The 27,915-nt window shown below is 47.0% G+C and overlaps 1 protein-coding gene across 3 annotated transcripts; it reads right to left on the bottom strand.

The window, feature by feature from the left end:
- Window positions 1–221: 221 nt before the first annotated feature.
- coro2aa (coronin 2Aa) lies at window positions 222–27,557 on the bottom strand. Of its 3 annotated transcripts, XM_028976065.1 has the most exons (13): window positions 27,390–27,557; window positions 12,835–13,069; window positions 9,425–9,625; window positions 7,301–7,417; window positions 7,037–7,186; window positions 6,556–6,735; window positions 4,834–4,950; window positions 4,529–4,633; window positions 4,154–4,250; window positions 3,838–3,950; window positions 3,461–3,551; window positions 2,242–2,534; window positions 222–1,795 (listed from the first exon to the last, which is right to left on the bottom strand). In XM_028976065.1, the coding sequence occupies exons 3-13, from the start codon at window positions 9,623–9,625 to the stop codon at window positions 1,664–1,666; spliced, it is 1,596 nt and encodes a 531-aa protein (XP_028831898.1). In that variant the 5' UTR covers window positions 12,835–13,069; window positions 27,390–27,557; the 3' UTR covers window positions 222–1,663. The 3 variants fall into 3 exon arrangements, with proteins under 3 accessions (XP_028831898.1, XP_028831900.1, XP_028831899.1); XM_028976067.1 differs by lacking the exon at window positions 12,835–13,069; XM_028976066.1 differs by lacking the exon at window positions 27,390–27,557 and having other exon boundaries at window positions 12,835–13,632.
- Between the last annotated feature and the right edge of the window lie 358 nt (window positions 27,558–27,915).

Genomic DNA, 27,915 nt, shown 5'->3' with positions numbered 1-27,915 from the left:
GCGAGATGTACTATGAACACTAGGGGCTGCTACAGTCCTTTAGATGACAGATGGACTGCTACTCTTGACAAACAAACAGCAAATACATAAAGAGAAATAATGGTTTTGGACCCACAGTGTATGAGCACCATGTACATTTTTTTAAACCAGCAAACTGCTTTAGGCAGCAAGTTTGCAGTTAAAATGAAAGAATTTCAAGCTTCACCGATGCTGTTGAGAAGTGCATTAAAATGAAGCAGCATTTATTAAACAACAACTCTAAATTCTCTAATCATCTAAATAACAGACAGCTTCAGAATACAGAGGCAAAGCTCAGTTGGGAAATGTGCAACTTCACTCTTTTTCTTGCTTTCAGCACCAGATAGACATTAACATACACGAACATTTAAACATATTTGTTGAATTTACTTGCAGCACATAAGGTATTATGGCTTTTCAATTTGAAAATGTTTCATTGTGAAACCTGTATGCTACTCAGTGATGGGCAGTGGTGTCCACACAAAGACTACAGACGTGGACATTGCTTGGCCAGGAGGTCATCAACATGATGCACACACCTTCAGTCGGCAGTGGACTGATTCAGTGCTCGCTGCGTGTGGTTTTGCGGAGTGAAAAGCAGTCGGGAATGCCTGTTCCGACAGTGCAATTCTGTGCTGATGGTGATGAGAAACGTCCCCCCCACCAACCACTCTCTCGGGGGGTTCTCGAGTTCGATCGCTTCAACCTGTCATGCCAAACAGTTTCCTTTTCAGTCTTACATGTTATTAAGCAAGCTCCAAATTCCCTGTTCTCTGTGGCTTCTCAGGCCTGCTGTAGGGACAGAGGCAGGAATGGTGATGGGCGTTGGAGGAAAGACCAAGGCCCACCTTCACCATTCTTTAACCCTGAAAATGGGTCTCTTCTGTGCAATGTATGCTGGTTTTTGGATTTCGGACCCTGAATATATAGTTTGGAGTTGCTCATCTTGATTCACAAGGCCAATCTTTTTTTCTTCATAATAAAATAAATAATAATAAAATGAATTATTTTTTCTGACCAGTACCTGATTTCTTTTTTATCTTTGTAATTTCACTATTTTTCTTATTAGAGACCCTTTAAAATAGTCCTAATTCCTATAATGCTTCATTTGCATACCTCACATCAGCACACAGCTCTCACTAACCAATTTCATACAGACGTTTAAATAAGTAAATTACACAGCTCAGTGTAAAATAAAACAGAAGAGATGCCTCTGCATCAGTATACGTTCATCGTTGAATATAGGCACTAGACAGTGTTTTTCCCCCCAGAATAAAAATAGCATTTAAAAATAAAACACAAACTTGCATAGCCCCAAAGCTTAAAAAATGCAAGATAGCAGAGCAATACATATCTCTCTCTCTCTCTCTCTCTCTCTCTCTATATATATATATATATATATATTTATACACCACATTTAGGGAATGTTCTAAGGGTGCTTCTATTGGTTGTGTCCATGTGTACATACACACACACATATGCAACGTATGGCTTCGGAACAGCCTTAATTATGAAGAGTGGTGAGGAGGGTCAAGGCCCGTGCCCTTGCGGGGTTATGGCAGGGAGGTGCGAGCAGGGCTTGCAGAGCCCTTGAATGGTGAAACTGTGGTGTGGGGTGACTGGTAGAAGAGGGCGGGGTCCTCTCTCAGTGGGAACTCTGGGAGTTCTTAACATTTTTGATCTCCAGTTCCAGCTGCTTTATCCGCACCTCCCGCTGGCTGAGCATCTCCCTCAGCCGCCGAATCTCCTCCTGCTGTTTGTAGAAGACCTGCCGGAGCTGAGGAGAGCACACACACAGACACAACCAGGCTCTTAACTATTAACTAGTAATCCAGTGATTTATGATGCGGTGTGAACATGAGGCAAACGCAGTTCCAAAAAATAAAACACAATCCTCTGATGCAACAGGAGATCTATCCTTCAAAACACCCATATCTTGTACTACAGGGCTAATTTATTAGCAACACCCTTCTTACCGATCAAGCTACAAACGGTAATCTATGAGATGATGGGCACCGTTCAACAGCCCATTACCTGATTCATAAAGGATCAGATTATTCTGAATAGATGACTTACTCAGTGGACCACGAAAAGTGATGAAGGTTCAGGGCTACATGATGGTTATAAAGTAAACTTGAGCCGAGAGCAAGGATGTCTGGTGAGTGTCTATTTCTTAATATCCACCCTGTGCTGGATATGAGGCTTGTGCACTTTGTAAAGTACCTCGTTCTCAGTTTTGGGCGGCGAACACAGCATGACGTCTCTGCCATTGGTGACGGCGCTCCGGCTCTTGTCCTGGGCCTCACCATTCTGCCACGCCTGCAGGTCATTTGTGGGCTCAGGCTCTTTGGATTCTTTGGCGTCCAGCTGCTCCTGGATGAAGGACAGCTGCAGGAGGCCTGGCCTGCTCTGGCTGCGGCGAGAGTCCAGGGAACTGCTGAGGGCCTTCCCTGATGTCAGGTCTGATAGGGGGTCGGACAGTTTGCTTCCAGGCTTCAGGGACATCATCACAGGGCCTTGTCATACAAAGATAGTGATTTCATTAGAAATACAATGATAGGTTTTTACATGGAAATGGTTGGAGTTTTGCAGAATATAAGACAACATACTCTTATAATTAGAATAATTACAACAAATAAAGAATTCCTTTGCAATATAGTAATATAGAATTGAGTTTCTTTACAGTCAACCCCATATAGGCTGCTGGGGGCTTCTAGTTAACATGCTTTAATTCATTTATTTCCAGTGTTAACTGGGAGAAAACCCACACAAAAACAATGATACCATGCAAATGCCACATAGGGAGAACTTGCATAGAAGCAGTACTAACCATCAGTCCTCCACTCTAAAAGTCATTAAAAGGTTGAAGAAAAAAAACATCTTCAAATAAATCCTCCGTCGTACACAGAGGAGACTGCTTATAGCATTCAGGAAATCAACAAACTCAAATGCATTTTCTCTTTACAAGAAGATAAAAAATTAATGGTTTTTATGCACATCTTGCTCTTGCCATTAACCTTCTAGGCTGTACAAGACAAATGAGAGCAGGGGGTAGGAGCGTAGAGAGAGAGCGTCCCTTGAGATCCAGACAGGGTGTACTTGCTGTAGGTCAGAGCTGAAGATGAAGCTGCCGTGCCCAGTCTGTGCATACTGATGACAGGTGCGTGGCACTGCGTCTAAATGCACCTCATTGTGCTGCTGTTCATGTGCCACAATAGCAGGAGACTGAGCACGAGTTGAAAGAATGCAGTCACTGAGCCCATTTCTTCCTGTTTATTTTCTTTTCTTTTTCCCCTTTATGTTTATTATGTTTATGTCAATAGCATGCGATTCATTGGAGAATACCTCTCAAAAGCATGCCACAGCATTCAGGAGAAAAAGAATGATCTGCAAATAAAACCAGGTGACCACCTGCACAGTGAAGTCAGGAAGTGAGACTGACCTTTGTCCATACCACTCATCCACTCGGCCGCGGACATGGCTGGTTCACAGCCGGCAGTCATGGGGTAAATATCCTCCTGGTAGGACTCGGACTGCACAGAGGGCACAGCACCAACCAGAGCAGAACATTCCACAGCCGCATTAAAACCAGAGAATGATAAGACAATATTAGATAGACATATGTAGATTGTAGAATAGTAAATGATGGTTGTACTGATGACACAATGATTTGACTAACATTTAGTTAGTCACTTTAGTGAAATGTGCAAAGTGAAATTATATTTAACCAATATATTGTTAGACCCAATGATGGAGTAGATATTATAGTATGGGTTAGGGTTAGTGTGTGTGTGTGTGTGTGTGTGTGTGTGAAAATACCCTGCGTGGAACGATCATGGATAGTGGCTCGATGAGGCTTTTGATTGTCACCAGCCTATAAAACCGAAACACCTCACAGGAGTAAACATCCAAACCCCGCTTTGGCATGATACCTGAAGGAGAGATTGTTTGGAAATAATTAAAACAAAAAACATATATATAAAATATACAATTAAATTAACCCTGGATAACCTAAGGACATATCCAGGCTGCTCTATACTGCTGATTCATTAAAAACGTCTCATATACTAACTGTTGCATGTGCAAAAGAGCAGTTAGTGAAGGGAATTTAAAAAATATTAAAAAGAGTACATACCCATTCCCTTTTGAGGTAGATGTGATCGATACTCAGTCAGGAAGTGAATGTATGGCTTCTCCGAGCTGATCTCATAATACCTAATATTACCATCGCCCTGAGAATGACAAATGTCCACAATACTAGTATTCTCCACTAACTATACTTTTAATTAGACATTTTCTTTTAACACTGGGATTATCAAACGCCACTTTCTGGGCAACACAGACTTTTAGGAATGCGTTTATGACAAAATAAAAATCTGCAATTTCGACTATGTTGCAATGAAAAGATCAATGCCCTAGATGCACTATTAACTATTAACTAGCCTGGAAATCTGGGAAAAGGGTTTGATCTATTTGGAGATTGAATTTTAGAGGTATCACAGAGTCTCACCTTTCCAGCCACGTACAGCATGTGTGTGTCTGGATCATAAAAAGGAAAAAGCACACCAGAAGATCCATCCAGGTCCTCTTGTAATAATGGCTGGGAGAGATCCTCCTTTAAGGTACACCAAAAGTCCATTTGAATATTCAGAACAAGCTGATTCATTTCCATTAATTGTTTAATGCAGTGATAGAGTATTATAAGAACAATCAAGTAAAATGTATGTTAAATAAATGAAAGGTGCAATGTAAACCTGACTGCAGTACCACTTGTATACCACTAGACGTCACTAAAACCTTAACTCAAGTCTCTACCTGGTCCCATAACGCAATCTGCCGATGGTTCCATCTGGAGTTGCCAGTGGACAGTAGCATCTTCAAGTTCCCCAGATACAGCACCTTGCTGGCCTTGTGTGATTTACAGTTGGCCTCCTGTAATTCATAAAATAAATAAGTGCAAAGCATGATACAAATCACTAAACATTACTGATGCAGCGTAATGTGTCAACTTGTATTCTCAAAGTATAGTAGTACTGCTGACATAAATACCAGTGGGTGTTACTAGCCTAGTCGCTGCCAAACCAGAAGAGCCAGGTTCAAATCCCACTCACTACCATTTTTTCCCAGAGCAAGACACTTAACCCTGAGTCACTTGGGATAATGGAGTCTGATAAATGGCATAAAAATGTACCAGTTTTGCATTTAAGCCCAAAATGACCAGCACAATCCAGACTCAGCACTGCTTTCCCCTCGGACAGGACTTTATTTTTGTGTCTGCTTAGAAGGCATAACCACTTCCATGAGTGAGCCCTGAGCCTCAGAATTGCTTCTGATGTAGGCCTACTGCATGACTGAAGCGCCCATATTGACACCTAGTTCAGGGGAAAGCAGAAGTAGGCATGAAGCAACTGACCCCGCTGGCCTTGAACCCCAGCTGGAGGTCTGCTCATGGGGATGTGTTAGTTTTAGAAGTGTGGTGCTGGCGGAGCTTTGTGATAACTCTACTGCTCAGTAGTTATGGAAATATCAGCAGCTATAGGCTGCTATAAGCGAGCAGTTTCAACTAAAAGGTCTACTCTAAGCAAATAATCAGGGTTTCTGCAGGTTTAAGGACGCCAAATATAAGACTTTTTAAGTCATTTTCAAGTCCACTTTCAACAAATTTAAGACCCTGCATCTGAGTCATCAACTACAATTTGCCCAAGGGCCAGAGTTTTTCTCGACAGACACCTTCTAAATGGCCAGATGCTGACTAAAGTACAATATTATTTACAATATTATTTTATATTAAGTAATATATTATTATTTGGTATATAAATATCTGTTGTTTTTAGCCTTTATCATTGTTGACATACTCATATTACCTGTACTGCTGCAAGCCACTTGGGGTCGACTGCAATATTTTCAGTTTCTTTTGGTATGGGCAGCATGGGCCATTGCCCAAGATGACATCGTGGATGGGGCCAGCATCATGGGCATTGCATTGTTTTTTTAAGCGTTTTAGCCGTTTTTGCACAGGGCACCAAACAGACTAGGCCCCTCCCCAGTCGTTTCCATGCGTGCACTATGCAGCATACAGTGACCAGCAGATTATTGATATATTAGGTCTGCAATATTTTAAAAGACCTTTCAACTCTGGATATTAAGATTACTAGTCATTTTTAATTATATTTAAGTTCTTAAATTTTGGATCCAAATCCAATTTAAATGGTCCCTTATTATATACATTTTCTTTTGTGAGATTATTTAACATCAATACTAGTTCCCCGAGCCTGTCTATGATCCTGTAGAGGCTAGAAATGGTGAGATGCATAAAGAATGGCAGCTCGGATGGTCAAATCTGGAATAACTCCACCCACCGTCATGGCTTGAAATCATTGCAGTTGCTCAGTGATTGATTGTAAAAATAATATAAAAGCAAAAACTTTCATAATAGGGGACCTATTTAAGACATTTTAAGGTTCCGCAGAAACACTGAAATAATATTTTAGAGATGACAAAAAAAAAAAAAAAAAACTAAAAACCACCTATACACACCTGCAGAAGGGCTCCAGTGCGAGGGTCAAAAATGCGGATCTTCTTGTCCTTGCAGGATGTGGCCAATCTGCTGCCATCCATGTTGAAAGACATAGACAGAACCATGTCTGGGTGCACGCTGATAGACCTCACAGGATTTTTGATAACCTGTTCTGGGGCGTCTAGATTCCACACCATCACCTGAACATACATATTGGAAAGGGTCGCATCAGTTTTACGACACAGACAGCTGCTGAAAGCAACGTTAAATCATTACATCTTAAGCCATTGACAGGTGGAATTCCTGAACGTTCCTCAGGCTTTCGCCCTTGAGCTTCTACAAGTGTCAGATGCAAAGTCAGAGCACTACTGGTATTTGACTGGGAAATCAGGTCTGCGAGCCAGGCTGTACATGAGTTCTGTCTAGGTAGGAATGTTCATCAGATATTGCTTTTATTCTAATGGGCATCCAACCCACAACTACTGAGCATGTGTGTTTTACCTGATAGTCATAACCAGTGCTGAAGAGTACATTGTTGGCGGTGGGATGCCACTCGATCAGGCCCACCCGACGAGAATGGCCCTGGAGTTCTTTCCATGGCACAGTAATGTTTTTCAGCACACCATGCTTTGGGATTTCCCAGACCTTTACCTGAGATGGAGGATAGAATGCCAGTTTAAGTGATAGGCGCAAAATATCTTTCACAACATGCAGATAAGTACAACATTCTGAGTGCTGCGTAATAGGGCCACTTGCTGGACCTACCGTTGCATCTTCTGAACAGGAGGCTATACAGAAGTCGTTGAATGGGTTCCACTTCACGTCCAGCACATTGCCCCTATGCCCCGAAACTCTAGGGTGATGGGGGTCCACCTTCCCTGTCTAAGGAAATATACATCACATATATTCAACAGAGACGCATACCAAGACAAATACACAAATACTCCTGTTCTTCTGTTTATGCATGCACATATACACACGTCAACAAGAAGTTCCAGAGAAGGTGTGGTTTTGGCAGGAAAGAGCTAGATTGGATTGTTGGTGAACAGTTGAACAATTTTCTAGAGAAATTGGGTGATGGGGGTCTTATAGTGTAAAACCAGGGTGTTACTTTATAGAGGAAAAACAGCAACAGAAATGCATCCTCACATGTTAGGACAGGATCATTGGCATACCTACAAGATACTTCACAAGAAACTGCGGGAGTGAGTCACTGACAGAGTAAATGTGGTAGCTTACAATAAAAAAAGAAACAAAGGAGAAAACAATATATACATTTTTTGTCACACTTCATTTCTTCATATCATTCATACCTTTTTGGTATTAAGTCATTTAATAATTAAGTCATTAGTTTTTTGGTTTGTGTTTAATTTATTAATATCTTTTCGCAAGTGGAAAGAGGTGATCAAGAGCTTCCATCTGAAAAAAGTATGATATGAACTGCATCTCTGCAGTTTTTGAACACTAACCTCTGAACAAAGTAGCATAGTGATGACGACAAACATATAACACCAAAAAATAGTATAATTCTGTTGTCGGTGCAAATTGATTTCACAGCATATCTATGACATGCTGCATTCTTGTCATCATGGCTGTAAATATTGCGAAATCCGTTCTGGGCACATTGCTCAGCTTCATATGCAACGGTTTACACATGCAGAAAAGGAAAAAATCGACGGACATGTGCGCCCAGTCTATGTGGTTATAACCTGATGGCAATGCTGGATTCGGCAAAATAAACAGAAGAAACTTCCCGCGCCGCCGTCACTTCAGATGAAAAGGCCTCTGCGGTTTTCAGGGCTGTTGAGCAACGCTGAGTCTGATCCAGACCTGTCTGTTGTTCCCAGAGTGTGTTAATGAGGAAGGAGCTGGTCTGTCTGAACACAGCCCAGCTCCGCAGCTGCTGACAGAATGACAGATGACACCCGGTGACATCACCCACGGCTGCTGCCCGGCGCAAGATGCCATTTGGCACAGCGGCTGCGTGGTGAGGTCACCTAGGCTGTGCCCCATGCGAATGCCCTACAGGTGTGTATATGGGCGCCCTTCAAAACAATGAACTGAGAATTATTTATTAGTTTATGACCTCGAAACACAAAACGCGTCGCCTGGGATGCAGGAACAAAGAAATGGCAAATGACAGGAGAGACGGAAAGAACATGAAGCCGCACTTCCGTTCACGTACGTTGAGTGATCGAGGGGAGGGAAGGGGGAGAAGTGGGGGGAAATAGAGGGAAACCGGGTGGGAGGCTTGTGTACATTCGAGAACAATGGCCCAGTCAGCGCCGAGACAGATCCCCCTGTATGCCGAGCCGGCTCCAGATAAACGGAGGGAGCAGGAGGAGATGGGAGGACGATGCACTCTACAGTTTCAGCCCTTCCACTCTGGGTTCCGCCATTCCTGAGGAAGTAGGTAATTCCTCGGTCAGAAACGTGATAAATTCAAACGGAAGATGAAAAAGGAAAAGGCTGGTGTTAGGTGGTGCGTATGTGTGGGAGGGGATGACAGATAGAGAGAGGGAGAAAGAAGTCTTGTTCTCTCTGGGACAGGAGGTTCAGTGGAAAGCCGGAGCACATAAATCGTGTGCTGGCGGGCAGGTGAAGAGGTCTGCTTCAGGCACAACTTGGAGGATGAAAGCTGAGAATGTGAGAGGAGGCCAGAAAGTCAAGGTTTTTGTTTCACCTCCCCTTGCACTTAGTTGTACAGTTTTTTTTTGTTTTACTTCGTGTCACAAATGTAAATGTTCAAGGAACATAAATGAAATAAAAAAACCAACAGGCTGACACACAACTTTGAATCAGGACAGAGAGGCCGCTGCACTCCACTGAATCTCTGCAAGCCATGTCAAAATGACCAACCAAAAATTAAAATATAATATTTTAACTTACATGACTGATAGACAAGACAAGGAAGGCCCCACCCCCGGCACATTCGGTGATGACTGCGATGAAGCGAGGGTTAGCCGCGCAGAGGTGGTTGTCGTGGACGCTCCTTGTGATGGGGACGCCATCGTAGCAGTTCTCCTTGGTGGCGGGCTTACCGAACACGTGGCGGAACTTGGAACTGCGGTACTGAGGACGCCATGTCATCTGAAACAGGGAAGTTAACAGATCAACAAACAACACATCCTTCACATCCACAAACTTCCATTTATCAAAACCATCGACCAACGCCTTTAACTTTAAATGCTTTTATTGCGCAACCACTTGATAAGTAAGACTGCTGAACATCAGAACATTCAAACATGTCAATGCACAATAAGCACATCACAGACAACTGATAACAGCCAGACTAGATAATCCAATGCCATCTACTATCCTCATACAAACACCCAAAACAACGGCCCAATCCAGGCACAATCAGCGAATGAATGAACAGCTTCCATACTAAGGAAGGAGTCAGGTTGTCCCATGCAGCCAGGAGTCAGTCTGGCCAGTGCACTAGCAGCATAACTGCAAACTGAAAACGGAGGAATATAAAAGAAATAGAGCATGATTGAATATGCGAACAAGAGATATAAAGAAATAAACACACAGGGGTTACGTATAATGAATATAATACAATAACATGTGAATGTTTCAAAAGGGACACGGCGGTTTTGCAGTGTCTACATGTACACATACTGTAAGCAGTCAGACATCATGTCTGAGCTGGACTATCCCCAAACCTTCATCACAGGGAAGTTCCTGCACTGAACCCCTTCTGATCTTTATCTGCTTTGTGCCCTCAAGCCTGAACGCAGTTTGCAACGACAGAAACGCTTCTGGTACCTCCACAGAACAGCTCTCACAGAACATCAGACACTCCAGGCCACAGGGGGCTTTGAAGGGCAGGCCATACTTAAACAATGCTGTTAAAAAGGAGACAACTGTGGCCAATTTGTAAATTATTGTCATTATGACAGTGATTTCGAGGGATGTCAACAGTAATTGTCATTGCAGCACAGCACACGGTGACACAACAAAATGTGTCCTCTGCTTTTAAATCATCACCTTAGTGAGCAGTGGGCGGCCATGACAGGCGCCTGGGCAGCAGTGTGTGGGGACGGTGCTTTGCTCAGTCGCACCTCGGCGGTCTGGAGATTCGAACCGGCAACCTTCTGATTACGGGTCTGTTTCCTTACCCACTAGGCCACCGCTGCCATAGAGCATGCCAGATAAGGATGTGAGCGTGAATAGCATTGTGTGTATCGTCAGCGTGTGTGTGTGTTTGTGTTAAGAGTGCGTCAGCGCCATCTTAGCACGATCAGGACGAAGAATAGGACAGATAGTCATCGTTCACCTACTCGTCTCCTCAACCAGTCAGGTCTGTCTGTCTTCCTGTAAAAGCCCTGATTCGCAGAGAACCTCACAGCTGCCATGACAGCTGCGTCAGTTCAGCACAGACAAACCTACAAGAAACCTAGACACCCACACCCAGAAAAATAAAGCCAAAAGCCCTTATCTGAAAGATAACGCTATCTGCAAGATGATCGTAAATTCAGTCTATTTTTAAACGCTGTCATGCATCAAACGTAGGAAAATTTCACTTTGGCTGCTGAACCGGCGTGACATTTTCAAAAAAAAAAAAAAAACGGCTTTGAAAAAAGCAGCTTTAAATAAATAACATTTTCTGTGACCAACGAGAAAGGGATGGAGCCGTCACATTTACAGTCAACCTCTCACCCTCCTTCCAGCTCCATAAACAGGATCATTAAAGCTGGTTCAGCTTCCCCCTCTCCAGCCGTACCGTACGGCGTGGGGTTCAAAGTTCCGCCACAGTGCTGGGGAGCTGCAGTCTGGGGGTCGGTGAGGAAAACGCAACACCTACACATTGTGTGAGGACCCCTCTGGGCCCTGCACTGCAGACAATGCGCACGTGTGTGTGTGCGTTACCGTTTGGCAGTCTAGTTTTACAGAGACGTGAAAGCGAGTCGTGGTCGTCTGCCGTGTTTTGTAAGCGCTGAAATGGACACGTGAGAGGAGGTATTCCAGGTGACTGCAGGCGAAGCGCAAGCGGTCTTGTCTGACATGATCCCCGGGGAGAAGGATGGAATGCGTGGGGTTTTTTTTCTTTTTTTGTCTTTTGTCTTCAGGCTACGGCGAGGATTCGGTGGGAGTCAACTTGTGACAGGGCCAGCAGCTGCTGAAACACAATCCTAGCAAACGACGTACAGCCCGAGCCAGACAAATGGAGCCCACCCCCCCCACCCTTTAAGCTGAAATAATGTGCAGGCTCTTAAAGTACAATAAACCCCAACACACCCCTAACCCCAGGACATCACTATATAACGGCACAAACCCACTTACACGGCTGGAAAAGCCTCTCTGTTTATCCCCTTTCCCCTACTGGGAATAAATAAAAGTGTAATTAGAAAACAGGAGCCAGACTTCGGGGATGCCCGCTCACCCCTCAAACACTACGCGCTACTCGGGCGAACCGAAACTCCTGGTGGTGATCTGGCTGCGAACGTACAGCCCAGGTCTGTAGACAGGACGGGATTAATAATTAACGTATGAATTGGGTGAGCTGGGTGTGGTGGCCGGGGAACAATGCGTCCAGCTTCTCGGCCCTGGTTTGCTCACGCAGCGTTGCGCAGGTGTGTATACATTCAGGTGACCACATTCACCGCCGGACGTTATCATGGATCCCACCAGACTGCTCTCCTGCATGCCAATCCACACACACACACACACACACACACACACACACACACTCAGAAAATGCCACTTCTGTGTGAGTTGTGAGTGTTGGCTCTTATTAAAAAGGACAAATGACCCATAAATGTCATATTTATTTTATACTAATGACAGACCCTATATGTTCTGCTTTGCGTATGTGATGGTTAGCCCTCAGCTACGTTAAATGTCCCTCTTGTGCAATAAATTTGCAATGTCTGATGACGTCGCCGTGACTGTACAGCAAATGACGACAGCTTTGTTCTTTTCCACGAAGTAAAATGCAGACTGGAATTACGAGGCAGGCATCACCCCTGCTGTGGTGGTATTGGAGGCTTGTTTAAGCCTGCCTCGCCCCACAGGTCATACAGCCTCTGTTACGCATCTGTCCACCCTTTACCTCTCTACACCTGACCCAGACCCTCGGGCTGAGGCTGAACTCTTCAGCCTCTCTTTTCTCACCTGTCATCAAAATCAAAACCGGTCCGCTTTGAGCGACCAGAGAGCTTCCAAAAAGCTGCACGAAGAGAGACAAACCCCAGAATAACTGGAAGTGAGACAAGGATAGAGTGAATAAGAAAAAAGAGGCTGGTGACAACACAGAGCAGCTGTGATGCACCACACCGCCATACGTTACTCACCCTGTCCGTCAGCTGGAGGACAGAGCGTCTCGAGAGAGAGAGAGAGAGAGAGAGAGAGTCCCAGTCCGAACGGCAGAGCAGGTGCCGTCCTCTGCTTCCTAGCGCCTCGTCACGCGGCTGTCCCGGTCCAGAGACGCATGGAGGTCAGACGCTCCCGGGCGGCACACAGTGACGGAAAGAGAGGTGCACCCTCCAGCCAAAAACGCTGAGATAAGACAGCCGGAGAGTCGTGGCTCTGAAAGAGAGAGATCGAATGAGTATGTAAACGAGAGAGAGAGAGAGAGAGAGAGAGCGTACACTCCCTAAAGGGGAGGGGCATTGCTAGAGCACGACAGAGACAGAGGCAGGTAACCGGAACCTCCCACTTCTCCTCCTTTTCTCACCTCTCCTCCTCTGCTAAAACAAGAAGGGAAAAGAAAGTCTCTGCTCATTCCTATTCGACTGATATCTACCTCCAAGACAGGCCTTTGAGCTGCAAGCCCATAAACCTCGAGCACCATTACTGTCAGTAACAGTATAAGACAATAATTCAAGTAAAAGCCCTTTCCAGACAGTGCTGGTTTCAAAGCCATAAGGAAACAAGGGGGGGGAAACAACTCGGGGCCAAGCACGCTGTGCAATCAATGCACTTAGGGCTGGCGGCTGCCCAAATCCACTGAAAAACGAGCATCGCACAGACATACGCAAACACACGCCGACTAGCGCGGCTTTACATTACATAATGGCTGTGGGAGTGTCGATGTGCAGCAGAAGAGAAAGCAAACATTCAAACGCGTGCAAACCATTTACACTCACATATGCAGGCACATGCGCATGCCCACACACACACACACACACACACAAACACCCGTTAAAGCAAAGCGAAGCAAAGTCAGCTGTGAGTGGTGGACACATGGCTCAATATGTTCAGCATGTGCTAACATGCTAACACAGCAGAGGTCAGGGTCCGGAGGGTCCACTGCCTGGCCGGGACTTGATAAAATGCAACAGATGCTAAGAAAAAAAATGGTCTGTCTTGCATCAGACCGTGACCTTTGAGCTCGCTAATCAATGGCTCTATCACGACGAGTCTACTTTGCAGGCAAAACCAGAGCGGACACACAAAATGCGGTCATTCACACATTTGTTAAAACTCAAAAAGCGGCCGGCCCCCAGACTCTTCATCCAGGGCTGGCCTAAGGGCAGGATGTTCTTGAGGACTGTTTGGCGGTTACACATGTTTGTGAGATAACCGTAGACCTTTTACGCGAAATTACGAACCATTAGCACAGCGGAACCGCTAAATGGAGGGCTAGAGCATCTTATGCAGTGTGCACTAATGGAATCATTTAAATGTACTCAAAACAGAAGGAATAGCCTTCTGATGTCGAACCCGTGTTGTACATTTGGCAAATGGCAAATGTAGGATTTGTGGACACTCTGCTCTGTCGCCACAAATCCTTACCACCTCCTTTCATGTGTTCAGATGCAGAAGGGTCGACTCGGAGCACAAACCCATCCCAGCAGTGAATACGAATGGCCTCCCAGTGGGCACCTGGGGAGCACTTTCATGGGGAGAACTTTATGTAGGGCAACAGCAGCCAGAACACCAGTAAAGAAACTCCTCTTCTGCAATGAGCCCAACAATCACTTGAAATAGCTATGCTATCGTAACCTGATTAATGAAGTATGTATGAAGTATGCATGTGTGCATAGCAACATGTGTTCATTCACTTCATCACCAAGATGAAATTAATGCAGAATATCAAATTGAACGACAGGTTCTCTGCACAACATCCAAAACATGAAACACTGACAACGTCTGGAATCAGAAATCAGAAGTCTATTTGTTAGTGCCAAAGCTGTGATGGGACGGGACTTGGGCTGATCAGACACCTGGTTTAAGAAGCAGAACCAGCACTTTCAGTTTCTTCTTGCAAGCGGGGCCCGTGGGGAGGTGGTGTGTGAACGGTTTCAGGGGTGTGGAGCGGGAGCTTTTAGGGATTAGAGGGTGGATGCTCCCGCCACGTTAGCATTACACTGAGTGCTCTCATTGATGGTGGGGGAGGGGAGCCTTGCGCCACTGGTTCCTCCGTGTAAGTACAAAGGACCACGAGGTGATATGGTGTGCTCACATTCTTCTGAAAGCTTCCCGTCTCTCTCCATCATACAAATTGCGCGCTCTACAACACTACACAAATTCTGTGTGAGCTAAGCATATAAAAGCTGTACGTAATGAAACAATTAAAAAGACAGACTGATTGTTAATGCATCATCACACACTTTGAATTTAAAGATCAACTATTAAAATAATCTGTTTTGGTTCAGCCATGGCTGTTTGTAACACAACTCTTTATATTTTAATCACAGACATAAATTCTGAGTTCTGTTTCAATTAACTTAGGTTCATAAAATAATGCTTATTAGAGATCCATCTTGATAATGTCCATATCATGAGTTCATTCATGAGTTACCACAGCAAATCCCAGGGACCCTTTTTCGAATAAAATGAATTTCCATGGGATCCAAGTCTCAGGCGTATTAAAGAGCATTATATTTGTTTGCAGAAAAAAAAAAACACTGTAACACTGCAAAACATAAAAAGTACCATCTCAGGTTAACTTGGTGAAGGGGTTTACCTGAGAAATCATTGCCATTTAATCAAACTGCGCACACCAAAAATCAAAAACAGGCTGGATGAGTAGAGATGGTGCAGATAAGCCTTGTCTGCTGTCCAGGCATTTGCTGGGATTTGCATTGACCTCTTTTCCATAATGTCTTTGGCGATTGCCTATGCAAAAAAGGAAGGTACTACTAGCATGTTACATTCAATCATTGTGTAGGGTGGTTCCATTCACTACTTTTATATATTTGTATTACTTGATATGTAATAAAGGGACTGGATGTGAAGTGATTGTTATGTCATTGCATCACTGTGTACGTAGCCATGGTGTCAATTCTTTTCTTTTTTGTGCTTAAGTGATCTGCTTTTAGTATTTATCAAATCTTTTGAGTTTTATTGAGAAGTGCTAAATAAATTTAAAACTGCTTACTACTAAGGTAAGTAGAAAAGCTGCGTCTGACCTACTCTTTAAAGAAAAAGTGAACACAGTCTGGTCATGGAATCAAATAACTGAAATTCCAAGCATGCATTACGTAAGAACAGGTATAAATCTCTTGAAAGTTTACTGAAGCAGTGGTATCTTGACCACAACTTACATACCACATATTTTACACATCAGTTTCCCTTCACGCTTCAGAGGGAGCCTGAAGATCATACAGGCACGCACAATTCTGACTAAATAGATAACCTAACGCCACAGTACAAATCTAAGAGAAAACATTTTTCCAACAGAAGTAGCCAATACCAAACCAAATGTGAGGGTAATTCTGGGTCGGTCTGCACTTAAAGGGATGGTGCCCACCTGTATTGCACCTCTGCAGACCTCAAAGGTTATAAATCTTTAAGTGAGCCCTAAATCATGTCACTGTGTATGTGGCCTTTAAGATAAGACAGGGACAGAGGAAGACCAAAACTCACATGACCATTTCATCGCCATCATCTACATTTACAGCATTTATCAGACGCCCTTATCCAGAGCAACTTATAATCAGTAGTTACAGGGACAGTCTCCCAGGTTAAGTGTGTTATCCACTAGGCTACTACCACCCATATCTATTTTCGTTAAGAAATAGACAGCTTTATTGATACATACATGGAAATTTAACCATCTGCCATCCTAAAGAAATCCCCTTTATTTTATGATGAAGCTTAATTTGCCTAATAAATGTTTTAAAAGTTTAAAATGATCAGACTGTCCATACTGACATGGAATATTTAATGCTGATCAATGAGTGAAACTCTGAAATCAAGTGTACAATGCATGTACACGTGTACAACATATTTAAGTACTGACCAGCATGTCAGTTGCTACACTCAAAAATACGTAATGTCATGACATGGTGGGTACTGAGTCACTGTTTTTTCATGCCTGCACAGCAACCCCGGACTGCTCAATTATGACATACGGCCCTTCAGCACTGTTATTAGTCTAGAGCAATTTCACAATGATTCAAATGATGTAATCGTAGAACTACAAGTCATGTATATTTCTGCTGAAACCCAATATTATTCTTAAGGTAACGTATCATATTCATATCGGCCCAAATCCCACAAATCTCAAGTTGCAATAAATGAAACATGAAAAGTAAATAAATAAATAACAATAATGAAAACGAGGAAGAGCAAATTCGACACAGGCTCCAGGCTAACCTATAACTTCAAAACTCCTGGAAATATCTGATTGGTGGCTAAGCTAAGGGAACCATATAGCACAAGACTAGTGAGCAGAAATAAAGGGCTGAGGATTTTATATGCTTCAGAGGAGGCATGACCATCCCAGGCTGATCCAGCGCCATAAATCAATACGAACTGGCTTGTTGCTATCAGCAAATAAATAGGGAAAATTCATCAATATCCTTCTTGCGTTATATAAAAATATTACAGGCCTGAATGATAAATATTTAGTATGTTATTCATTATTTGATTACATTTTTATGGAATTATGACTATTGGATAGTATTTGTCAGGATTGCCTGCAGCTGGGCTCCACACCGGAAGCCAATCCTGACGCCCCATAAATGCCGGAAGTTTCTGCCCGTTCGGGGTCGCTGGCATTTTCGTGAACTCGCTGCACGAACTTGACCTAGTTTTGTTTTATGTGTTTTGAGTTCTGGCAATCGCCACACGCCTACGGGTTTGTTTCAGTTCGTGATTTATGTTAAACTGTTTTCGGCCACCGCGCCCATCTTTATTTGTGTTTATTGTTTATTTAATAATAAAAACCCCTTCCCAGAATGTCAGACCTCTGCGCTTCCTTCCCCCGTAAGTCCGTAGTCGTGACAGAATGCCAGCGACCCACCCAAAAGCGCAGAGGTGGAAAGCAGAGGAGAAGAAACGCCGCGAAGGACGCAGCCCGGCGCGGCGAACGCGGACGGCAGGGGAGAGACGCGCCGCCCGTTCTGGTGGAGCGTTTTCTCCCCGAGAAGCCGTGGTACGCGGCGCCGCGTGATGACGTCACCCCCGGGAAACTCCGCGAAACCCGGAAGCGACAACGTCGGCGGGTGAGTGGGCGGAGCGAGGACGTTGGCGTCGGCAGCAGCGAGGAAGTGACGTGGGCAGCGAGCGCAGTAGATGCGACCCCCACGATCTTCGGCATGTCGAGCCAAGAACTCTGCGCTCTGCTGGCAAGGCTCCCCGTGGACTGGGACGACACAGACGACGAGAGCACGGGAGACGAGAGTTGGGCTCCGCCCATCGCACCAGTCTGCGATCGTCGCAAGGTCCGTGGGGACCCACGTCACTTCCAGGGGGGTGAGAAGCGGCAACAACAACGGCGGTGTTCCTCCAGCGAGGAGGTGGGCAGCCTCCAGCCCGAATGGCCAGAGTACTGCCCATGGGAGCTTATCGCGCCATGGGTCCAGGATGTCCGCAGGGTGGACGACCCTTGGAGTCACCGGTGGGAGGACACGGATGACGAAAGAGATGATGACGTGGATTTTCGGTGGGCGGTCGTTGCCGGGATGGCTCCGCCCAGCGTGCGCGTCCGAGATCATCGCGGCGTCCGTGATGACCCATGTGACTTCCGGGGGTACGAGGTGGACACGGACGACGACCAGGATGACGCCGTTTGGGCAGTCGGTGCCGGGATGGCTCCGCCCATCGCGCCCATCCAGGATCGTCACGAGGTCCGTGGAGACCCACGTCCCTCCCAGCAGTGTGAGGAAAGCTGGTGGAAGAGGGCGACGGGAGGTCGCCAGCCAGCAACTGCGCTGCCGGGACTGCCTCGCAGGGAATCCTCCATTCCTGCTCCAGTCGCCGACCCGCCTTCCCTCTGCCCGGACGTTCCCCAGCGAAATGGCAGCGCAGCACCAGCGCCCACACCTGCTGGAGAAGACGTCCACCCCCCTCCACACCACACACCTACCACCATCTCCAGCGACGTGCCCAGCCCCGTGTGGGACAGCCCAATTGTCCCGGGACCCTTCAGTGGGGCAGCAGACACTGATAAGACCACCACCATCCTCTCGTGTCTGCTTGGGTCAGCATGGGGCTGGAGCGCAGCCCTCTGGCAGCAGGGAGAGACAGACAGCAGTTTTCGGGACTTCCAGCAGAGACTGAGGGCGGAGTTTGATCGGCCAGAGCCTGAGCCAGGGATCGAACTCTGCCCCTCCACCACATCCAGCGCCAGTCAGGATCCGGGGCAAGAAGACCAAGCACTGGCGGGCGACGAGAAGGTCGCGCCTCCCGAGATCCTGGCTGTGCCCCCTGAGGAGGTCCCGGAGTGCTCAGAGAGGGAACTAGACGACCCTCTCTTCTGTCTGTCTCTGTCTGTGTGTGTGTGCGTGGCATATGTGTCCGTATGTCGCCCCCACTTCCCCTCTTTGTGTCCACCAGATGGTGACCCAGCAGCAGAGCCGAACCCCAGAGAGGGAGTTCCCAACCTGACTGCACCGGTCCAAGGCGAGGTGGACGAGCCCCAAGGTACCCCTAAGTCCAGCCGGGGGGGGGTGCTCCCCCAAAGAATTTTTTGGGGGGGTGCAGTTCGGGTTGGGGACTCCTCCTGAGGGGAGGGGAGGTGGGGAAGCGATGGAGCTGGGTCCTCCGGTAGCCAGTGAGGAGGGCGGGCCAGGCATGGGCCTGCGTCTGCCTCCAGAGGGGTGGAGCGCCATAGAGGCCCCGGGTAGGCATGAGGACCCAGCTGGGACAGGCAGGAAGAGGGCCTGCTTGTCCCAACGGACGCAGAAGGGGCTAGCCGGATGGTCTGGCAATGCCCCCCCCTTGGCACCAGGGCCGGGCAGCGAGAGGGGCTGCATAGTCCCAGAAGGCACCAGCCTGGGGTGCCTGGAACAGTCGCCAGAGGCTCTGGGACAATCTCCCTGCGCGGTGCAGGGGGTGACACAAGAAGTGTCAGAGGGGATGTGTGGAGACAGGGCCCACACATACCCAGATGGATCGGCCCTGATTATTGTGTGCAGGTACGAGAGTCCGGGGCCGCCATGCGGGACCACGCCGGGGAGCCAGGCCGAGGGTCCGGGGCCGCCAAGCGGGACCACGCCGGGGAGCCAGGCCGAGGGTCCGGGGCCGCCAAGCGGGACCACGCCGGGGAGCCAGGCCGAGGGTCCGGGGCCGCCAAGCGGGACCACGCCGGGAGCCAGGCCGAGGGACCGGGGCCGCCACGCCTGACCACGCCGGGGGGGCCAGCCCGAGGGACCGGGGCCGCCACGCCTGACCACGCCGGGGGGCCAGCCCGAGGGACCGGGGCCGCCACGCCTGACCACGCCGGGGAGCCAGCCCGAGGGACCGGGGCCGCCACGCCTGACCACGCCGGGGAGCCAGCCCGAGGGACCGGGGCCGCCACGCCTGACCACGCCGGGGAGCCAGCCCGAGGGACCGGGGCCGCCACGCCTGACCACGCCGGGGAGCCAGCCCGAGGGACCGGGTCCACCAAGGGGAGGATACAGCAGGGCAGGAGCCCTGTGGTTGCCGCCGTCCGCCCCGCCGCCTCCACTGATGGTACTGTTGGGGCTCCGAGGACGTAGCCCTTGGAGGGGGGGCTCTGTCAGGATTGCCTGCAGCTGGGCTCCACACCGGAAGCCAATCCTGACGCCCCATAAATGCCGGAAGTTTCTGCCCGTTCGGGGTCGCTGGCATTTTCGTGAACTCGCTGCACGAACTTGACCTAGTTTTGTTTTATGTGTTTTGAGTTCTGGCAATCGCCACACGCCTACGGGTTTGTTTCAGTTCGTGATTTATGTTAAACTGTTTTCGGCCACCGCGCCCATCTTTATTTGTGTTTATTGTTTATTTAATAATAAAAACCCCTTCCCAGAATGTCAGACCTCTGCGCTTCCTTCCCCCGTAAGTCCGTAGTCGTGACAGTATTGTGGTGATGTGTAGTACATTTATGTCAACAGAAAACATTAGCAGTGCACACAGAAAAGGGTGATCTGAGTCTCATCCTTGCATTAATAAAGAGCAAATATCCATCATGCATGTGAAACCTGAAACTAAAATCAATCTGTTTATTGACCCTCTGTAAGAGGTTGAGCCATCATGTAATTAACCTATTATTAACTGCAGATGCATATGCAGCCTTAATAAGACTGGAGTGAGTACACAGAATTAAAATAATACTAAAGATCCACACACATAGAGATAAAAATAAAATAAAAAACCAATGCAGAGAAAATTAAACTGACAAAAAAATATTTGGCACAAAAAGTGAAACAGACAAGTAAATAATGAAAATGAAAACAGCATTGATCAAATTAAAGTATTTGTATTTCAGATGCTTGACACATACCACCTTCCTTAACATTGTTGGTGATCAAGGACGCCCATATAGGGTAACTGCAAAAATGGAACCTGCAGTGGTGGCGCCCCCACCATAGGCGAGTGGAGGCCTAGCGGCTAAGGAAACGGGCCCGTAATCAGAAGGTTGCTGATTCAAATCCTGGACCACCGAGGTGCCATTGAGCAAAGCCCTCACACACTGTTCACTGCTCACCAAGGGTGATGCAGGGTTAAAAGCAGAGGACGCATTTCGCTGTGTTTCACAATGACAATCACTTCACTTTCACTTCACTGTCACTTCGCAATGCAAAAGCCAACGTCCACTGTCCCTGCACTGATCCTTCCAGAACCCATCATCCTGGCTCCAGTGCAGTGGGACCTTCTCCGAGACGTCGTGTCCAGTCACACCCCAGAACCCCCACCACTTGACACCCCGCCTGACCACACGTATGTCCCCTCTCCGGCCACCAGTCCTACAACAATGGCCAAGCCATTGTCAAAGCAGGACCCAACACATTCTGGTGTCCGGGTCTCCCGGTAACATCACAGAATACGTTGAAGCCTGTCCCCCTTGTGCCGCCCACTCATGCTCATGCTATTGCCCCACCCCACTGTCCCTAGACTTAATCCAGGACTTCATAACTGGACTACCCATGTCCCATGGTGGAGGACCCTGACAGGTAGACAGAATGCCTGAACCAAACTGAACCATGGCTGCACTGCTACTGTTTTTCCCATCCCTCCTGGTCCACCTAGTCACTTCTTACATGAAAGAGAAAGTGAAGTCATTGTCAATATAAAACACTGCAGCACAGCACACGGTGACACAATGTGTGTCTTGGCATGAAATGGCACCTCAGAGGCACCTTGGCGGATCGGGATTCGAACCGGCAACCTTCTGAAGGGCTGCTCCCTTAACCGCTAGGCCACCACTGCAAAACTGACCAGGAGCCACCGGTCTCCCCTTTGAGGGCCGTATGGCAGAATCAATCAGGCAGGGGTCTCCCAAACCCTCTCCAGGTGAAAGTTCCCTCAATTACACCGTCCACTGGCTCCTCGACATCTGCCAACGTGCCCTTTTCCCACCACCACCATCGCAGGGTCACGTGAACTGCATCAAGCCAGCAAGCTGCTTCTTGCTCACACTCAGGCCCACACGGCCATCCAGCAATTCCCCAAGCGTCAGGGCTGTCCTGCCATCCTATTCCTGCTCCTAGTCCAAGTCTAAAGGGTCCTGCTCCTGCACTCTCTGTCCCCAGCTCTGACACAACCTTCTCAGCAGTCTGCAGCTGTTTAGCTTTAACCTTCACCCATAACCTGCAGTTTATAGCAGCTGCATGGACAGGAGCCTCTATTGGGATTGCAGCCTCCTCTTAATGGTGATGGGACGTAGCTATGGAGGTTGTAGTATGCCACAATACTAATGTCTACACACTACTAAACACAGTCATAAATACACTTTTACTTGTCCTAATGTTTTAGATGTGTACTCAGATAATGTGGAATATCATTTCATTTAAATTTATTTAGAAAATCTGAAGGATTTGCAGACATTTGAAACACAGTTTCCTCTCACTATGTAAAAAGTTAACTAATTTCAATGATATTCAAAGCAAATTATTATCATAACCCAGACATTCAAAGTTCAGTTTACATGTTATATTAAATAGAGAATCAGGCTTAATTAAAATATTCATACAATGGACCACATTTTAACTCAGTACTTGCTGTCGTATGTTAAACTTAACAGTTAAAAGGATAGTTTTACATCACGTACGTGCATCAGACCATCTTGGTCATTTTAGTTGCATATACTGGTATTGCATAAACATTATTTTATTTAAGTGTTGCACAATTTTGACCCCATTATACATTGAAATATTGGATGCAATAGTTTTGTCTGAATGTTTGTAGAGTTCACAAGTACTACATACGTCACACTTGTTCATAGTTCTGACCACCAATTATGGGGACAAAGTAACTTGTGTTATCAAAATGTCCCTTGCATCACATGGAGAATCATCCAATGATATTCCTACAGTCCCTGACAAAAGTCTTGTTGCTTGTGTACAAATTAACCTCAAGTGCTGCTGAAATATATTTCTAATCCAGATTTTTTTTTACAATAAATGGCTCATTTTATTCCCAACAGCTTTTGTGATAATGTTTCAGTACAAAACGAAACTGTCAAAAAGTATTCTAATATTCCAGGCTTGGTAAAGCCCATTGAGTCTATTTTTGCAAAGACATAAGTGTTGTCGCCCTTTCATATGAGCGTCACCTTTGACTAATAATGGATCAATTACGTGACAGGTGGGTATAAAAAGAACCCCAGTACACTAGACCTTCACGTCAACTCTGGGAGGCATGCAAGACTACTTTCTTTGCAATTCCTGATGATTTCATCAGTAAATTGTATGAATCCCTGCCAAACCACATGGATGCAGTCCTTCAACCTCATGGAAGTCATACAAGATATTACATTTGGATCTCACAGCACCACTATTTAATTTACTGACATATTTTTGTATTTGCAGTAAATTTGTTCAATTTCTGCTGAGGCGACACAAACCTTTCTGTCTTGATTAAATGATAAATATTTTTTCCCTGAAACTAATTCATTGCAATGCATTAAACATCATTTGGTAGGGTTTTAGCTTTTCATATGAGCTGTTTCTATCAGCAATTGACAAATTAAAAGTCAGGTTAATAGCAGGTGTTTCTACAAAATAGATAAGCGACAAGACTTTTGCCAGGGACTGTAATCGTCCACATATCATCCTGTGTATCATCCCAAATTGTAGTACCATGAAAAGCTAAAATAAACATTAAGTAGAACGCTTTAGTGGAGATGGTGTTGTGCAACTGTGGATCAACCTCCTGATGTAAGCAGTCAAGGACCATAGACATCAAACCGATAAGGATTCGATCAGGGCAGAGCATGCAAAGAGGAGTTCCATAATCAGATCTCTTCCATTAGTTAACTGCATTAGCACAAAGAGGACATACTGCATCAGCGCAGTGTGCTCGGGCAATGCTGAAAATGCTGTGGTCAGGAGCAAGGGCGTGGTCCCTCAAAATGAGAATCACAGGCGCCTGGGGTTTATCGCGCAGGCCCGGTGCCTTAAGGAGAAACACGGCCCTGCGAGGACCTCAGCGAAGCACATTTACACGTTAATGCAGCACGCCCTCCATGACACCCACATGCAGCCAGGCTTCCCTCCATAATTGATAGACACAAATCAATGAGACGGACGCCACATAACAATATCCTCTCTGAGGGGATGGAGTGTGACGAGAATGAATACAGCATCCATGCAAAGAATGCAGCATCCTTATATGCAGTAAAATAAATGGTTGCTGGTAATACGATTACAGAATGATTACAGCAGAGGAAGAATGATGAAATGTATGACAACATCTGTGTGTGAACGGGACAGCGACGGGGTGCTTTTACAAAGGGCTTCTCCCCTCAGTGTAATCTCTTGGATGTGTAGGATTTCTCATGCCAGAGCCGACCTAATCCAACAGGGAGTTGGACAGCTGTCATGCGGTGCCTCTCACACGTGCACACACACACACACACACACACACACACAAACACATGCTGTTTCTTAATAATCTGCTGCCCATTAAGAACACAAGTCATTTCTTTCTAGAACACATTTATGTTCTGCTATTAAGAGAGCAGGGCGGGTCACCAGGGTGGAGGCAGTTTCTTCCCAGACATCTGATGTCAGATGCATTTCTTTGGATCGTGACATCACGGCTCCCAAAACTGCGTGCAGAAATTTGAATTCTGCTAGGAACAACTGAAGCTGCTCAGATGTATAGTGCTTGGGCAGAGCTGTTGTAGTGTGCTCACGATGGATTATGTACGAGGATTAGAAGGGCCACTAGAAGAATGGCAAGTGACATTTTTAAGATGCGGCTTTAGGTCTGTGTAATATGTGAAATGTATCAATATTATTGATACCGAAAACAGTAATTTCGATGTATTATGGGGATTTGCCCTTAATCCTGTAATATTAAAAAATGAAAACATAATGTCACAAATGTCTGGTTGTCACTGCTGGAGTTCGGGGACACATTTGCAGCCATGAGCAGACATGGGACGCGCTGGGGAGGAGGACCGGAGGCGCTTGGTTGGGGAGAGGGAGGCCGGAGGTGAGTTGGGACGGGCGTGGGGTCGTGGACGCGCCGCAGCGCTGCGTGGAGGGAACTAGGGCTTCGTGGGGGGTAGCGGGGAGATTGTCTTGTCACAAGGGTCAGGCAAACTCAGTGTCAACGGCAGGCGAAGGTCGAGGTAGGTCGAGGTGTCGAGGTAGAATCCGTCAGGAGATCGTCGTAACAAAGGGGGCAGACAAGGCTCGTGGTCGTGGATTCTAGTCAGCGGGGCGTTGGAAAATAAGGCTAGCGTCTCTGGGAATAAATTCAACTCAAAGAGCGCTCTCGTTCCCGCTTCCAGGTCGCCGTCTCTCTGTCTGGTCTGGTGCTCTCTGGTGGGCTTGAGGTGTATTGGCTGTGACAATGGTGTCATTCTGAAGATAATGGTACTAGGTATTACTCTAATATTCAAATATTCCCTTATTGAAGTTGAGCAGGAACTTCCCCGGATGCAGAAACATCTGATTCAGTCATCAGTCCACCACAGGCCACACCCCCACAAGCTCTTCTGACCAATCAGACAGCCACGATGTGATCTCAGGACACCCCACCGAAGGGCAAAATCTGTCAGGGTGAAATATGTTTGAGGTAAGTCTGGGGCAAGAGTATGAAGTCACCTGAGTTCCTTCTGGGGGAGAAGATAGTCATCGCTGAGGTGTTCCGCCAAGAACTAAGGGCTGCAAAACGCCAATGGAAACGCATGTGAGTCCGTGTGTGTGTGTAAGAGGTTGTGATGCCAAACACTAGGAGGGCAGCAAACAACCTGCCCATTCATGAAAATGAATCAAACTAGTGATAAAGACGCACAGTGTCACTGCGCAGCCAACAAACTGTACACGGCAAAGTTCTCCAATTTAACAGCTACACCCACCGAGAGCGGCAGCGGGCATTAATGTCGAATTACATCCATACAGAGGATGAGGCGCTGATTCAGAAGAAAGCCACATTTGGTTGATTGCGCCCAAATGGGACGTGGGACACTGAACGTCCCGTTAACTAACAGCCCCGGAAGGTCAGAGACACATGGACTGACTGACAGACAGAGAGAGAGAGAGAGAGAGACTCAGTATAATCACCTTACACAACACGGCACTCTAATTAATTTTTACACCGCCATGCTGACGGTTTGACGGCGATGTCTGAATGTGCCACAAGCGTCACACATTCCATGTCGGTGTTATTGTGTACGTTCTGTGAGCGCTTTAAAAAAATACTACAAAAAAGCACTACAATTCACAATAAACTCAAAAAGGCAGAAGTATTGGAAGAAGTCCCAGCGCAAGGTTCTGGCATATCAATGCAACAAAGAGTGAAATAGTTAATAATGTTTTAATGATGGTTTCATACTCACATCGTCTAACTTAATTTAATGGCGCAGCCAACGTTTGATGGCACCATCATCAGAAATCAATCACTGCTCTGCATTAGATCCCTTCTGTGGGATTACCAGCGCAGAAGATAAAGTGCGTGTTTGCACAGGCCTCGACTCCTGTTCTGGAGGAGCCCCGCCCCGAGGACTTTGAAACCCGGCAACCGGGGAGCAGCTGCTGCACCTTTCCACACAGCTCCCTAATGACCGGCCGGCCGCCACCCCGCCGAGCATCCAGCCACATCGCCCGCCCGCCCGGCCCGGAGATCTGATGTCAGCGGGCCTGGCTGTGAAGAACACACTTTCCTTTGCCAGAGGCGCTTGGCTGGGTTTGAATGGGGAAGTAACTGGGTTTTAATAAGGCAGCAAGGTGTGAAAATCTGTGATCCTGCCAGGAGTCATGGAAAGAAAATCCAGCTCTGGCGAAGGGCGGTGTTTTAAAGCAGAGGCACAAGATCCCACTCGATCCCCGCGCACACTGGATTCCCGAACCACGACATGTGGTGACCCGTACGCGGCTGGACTTCAGCAGCCCTCCAGTCCCGGTGAAGTGACACCCCTGTGCATGCTGGGTAACGCGCCACGAGCTACGCGCAAAGTCAAATGTAAAATGTGTCCCGCTGCAGCGCGGAGCCGAGGACGCCTGGGGACGAGCAGGGGACGCGGGAAGCCGGAGGTGTTTACCGTGACGCGGAGATCCAGCTGGAGGAGACCCGTGGCAGGCAGGGCAGGCAGGCAGGATGTCCCCGCGGCTTTGGGAAGATATATTATGATGAAGATGATTATGATGATGATGATGATGGTGCGAGCGCAGCCCCGGCTCTCATGACGCCGCAGTGCTGGGTCCGGAGGGCGGAGAGTGGAGGCGCAGCGGAGCGGATGGGTGGAGGGATGCTGGAGACGGACAGAGGGAGGGAGAGGAGGAGAACCCCACCCCGCCCCGCCCCGCCCCTCCATACTCTCCTTTTGTAACGCTGCACCCCCCAGGCCTGAGCGTCTTTTGTCCTTTTTGTCCCACAGCCGCCCTGCGCGCCAACTTGCGCGCCGGTGCACGTGGCCAACACCCCCCCCCCCCCCCCCCCCCCCCCCCCCTCCATAAAAAAAGCAAACAAATAAGAAAATATTCTTTATCAAATGATAAAATGTCCTTTTCTATTCTCACGGCTATAATTTACATCAGTCGAGCTACTGCCCGGCCGATCATACGGTA

The sequence above is a fragment of the Denticeps clupeoides genome, chromosome 4 (assembly GCF_900700375.1).
Source record: "Denticeps clupeoides chromosome 4, fDenClu1.1, whole genome shotgun sequence".
NCBI classification, from domain to species: domain Eukaryota; kingdom Metazoa; phylum Chordata; class Actinopteri; order Clupeiformes; family Denticipitidae; genus Denticeps; species Denticeps clupeoides.
The sequence above is the reverse complement of the archived record's forward strand: the minus strand, read 5'-3'. Positions and strand labels throughout refer to the sequence as shown.

Excerpts from the sequence above, each read along its gene's own strand:
- coro2aa (XM_028976065.1), bottom strand. The coding sequence starts at position 9,625 with ATGACATGGCGTCCTCAGTACCGCAGTTCCAAGTTCCGCCACGTGTTC. Across the intron at positions 7,418-9,424 it reads TTGTCTTGTCTATCAGTCAT|ACAGGGAAGGTGGACCCCCA; the intron begins GTAAGTTAAAAT and ends ATATTTCCTTAG. Across the intron at positions 1,796-2,241 it reads CGCCCAAAACTGAGAACGAG|CTCCGGCAGGTCTTCTACAA; the intron begins GTACTTTACAAA and ends TGCTCTCCTCAG.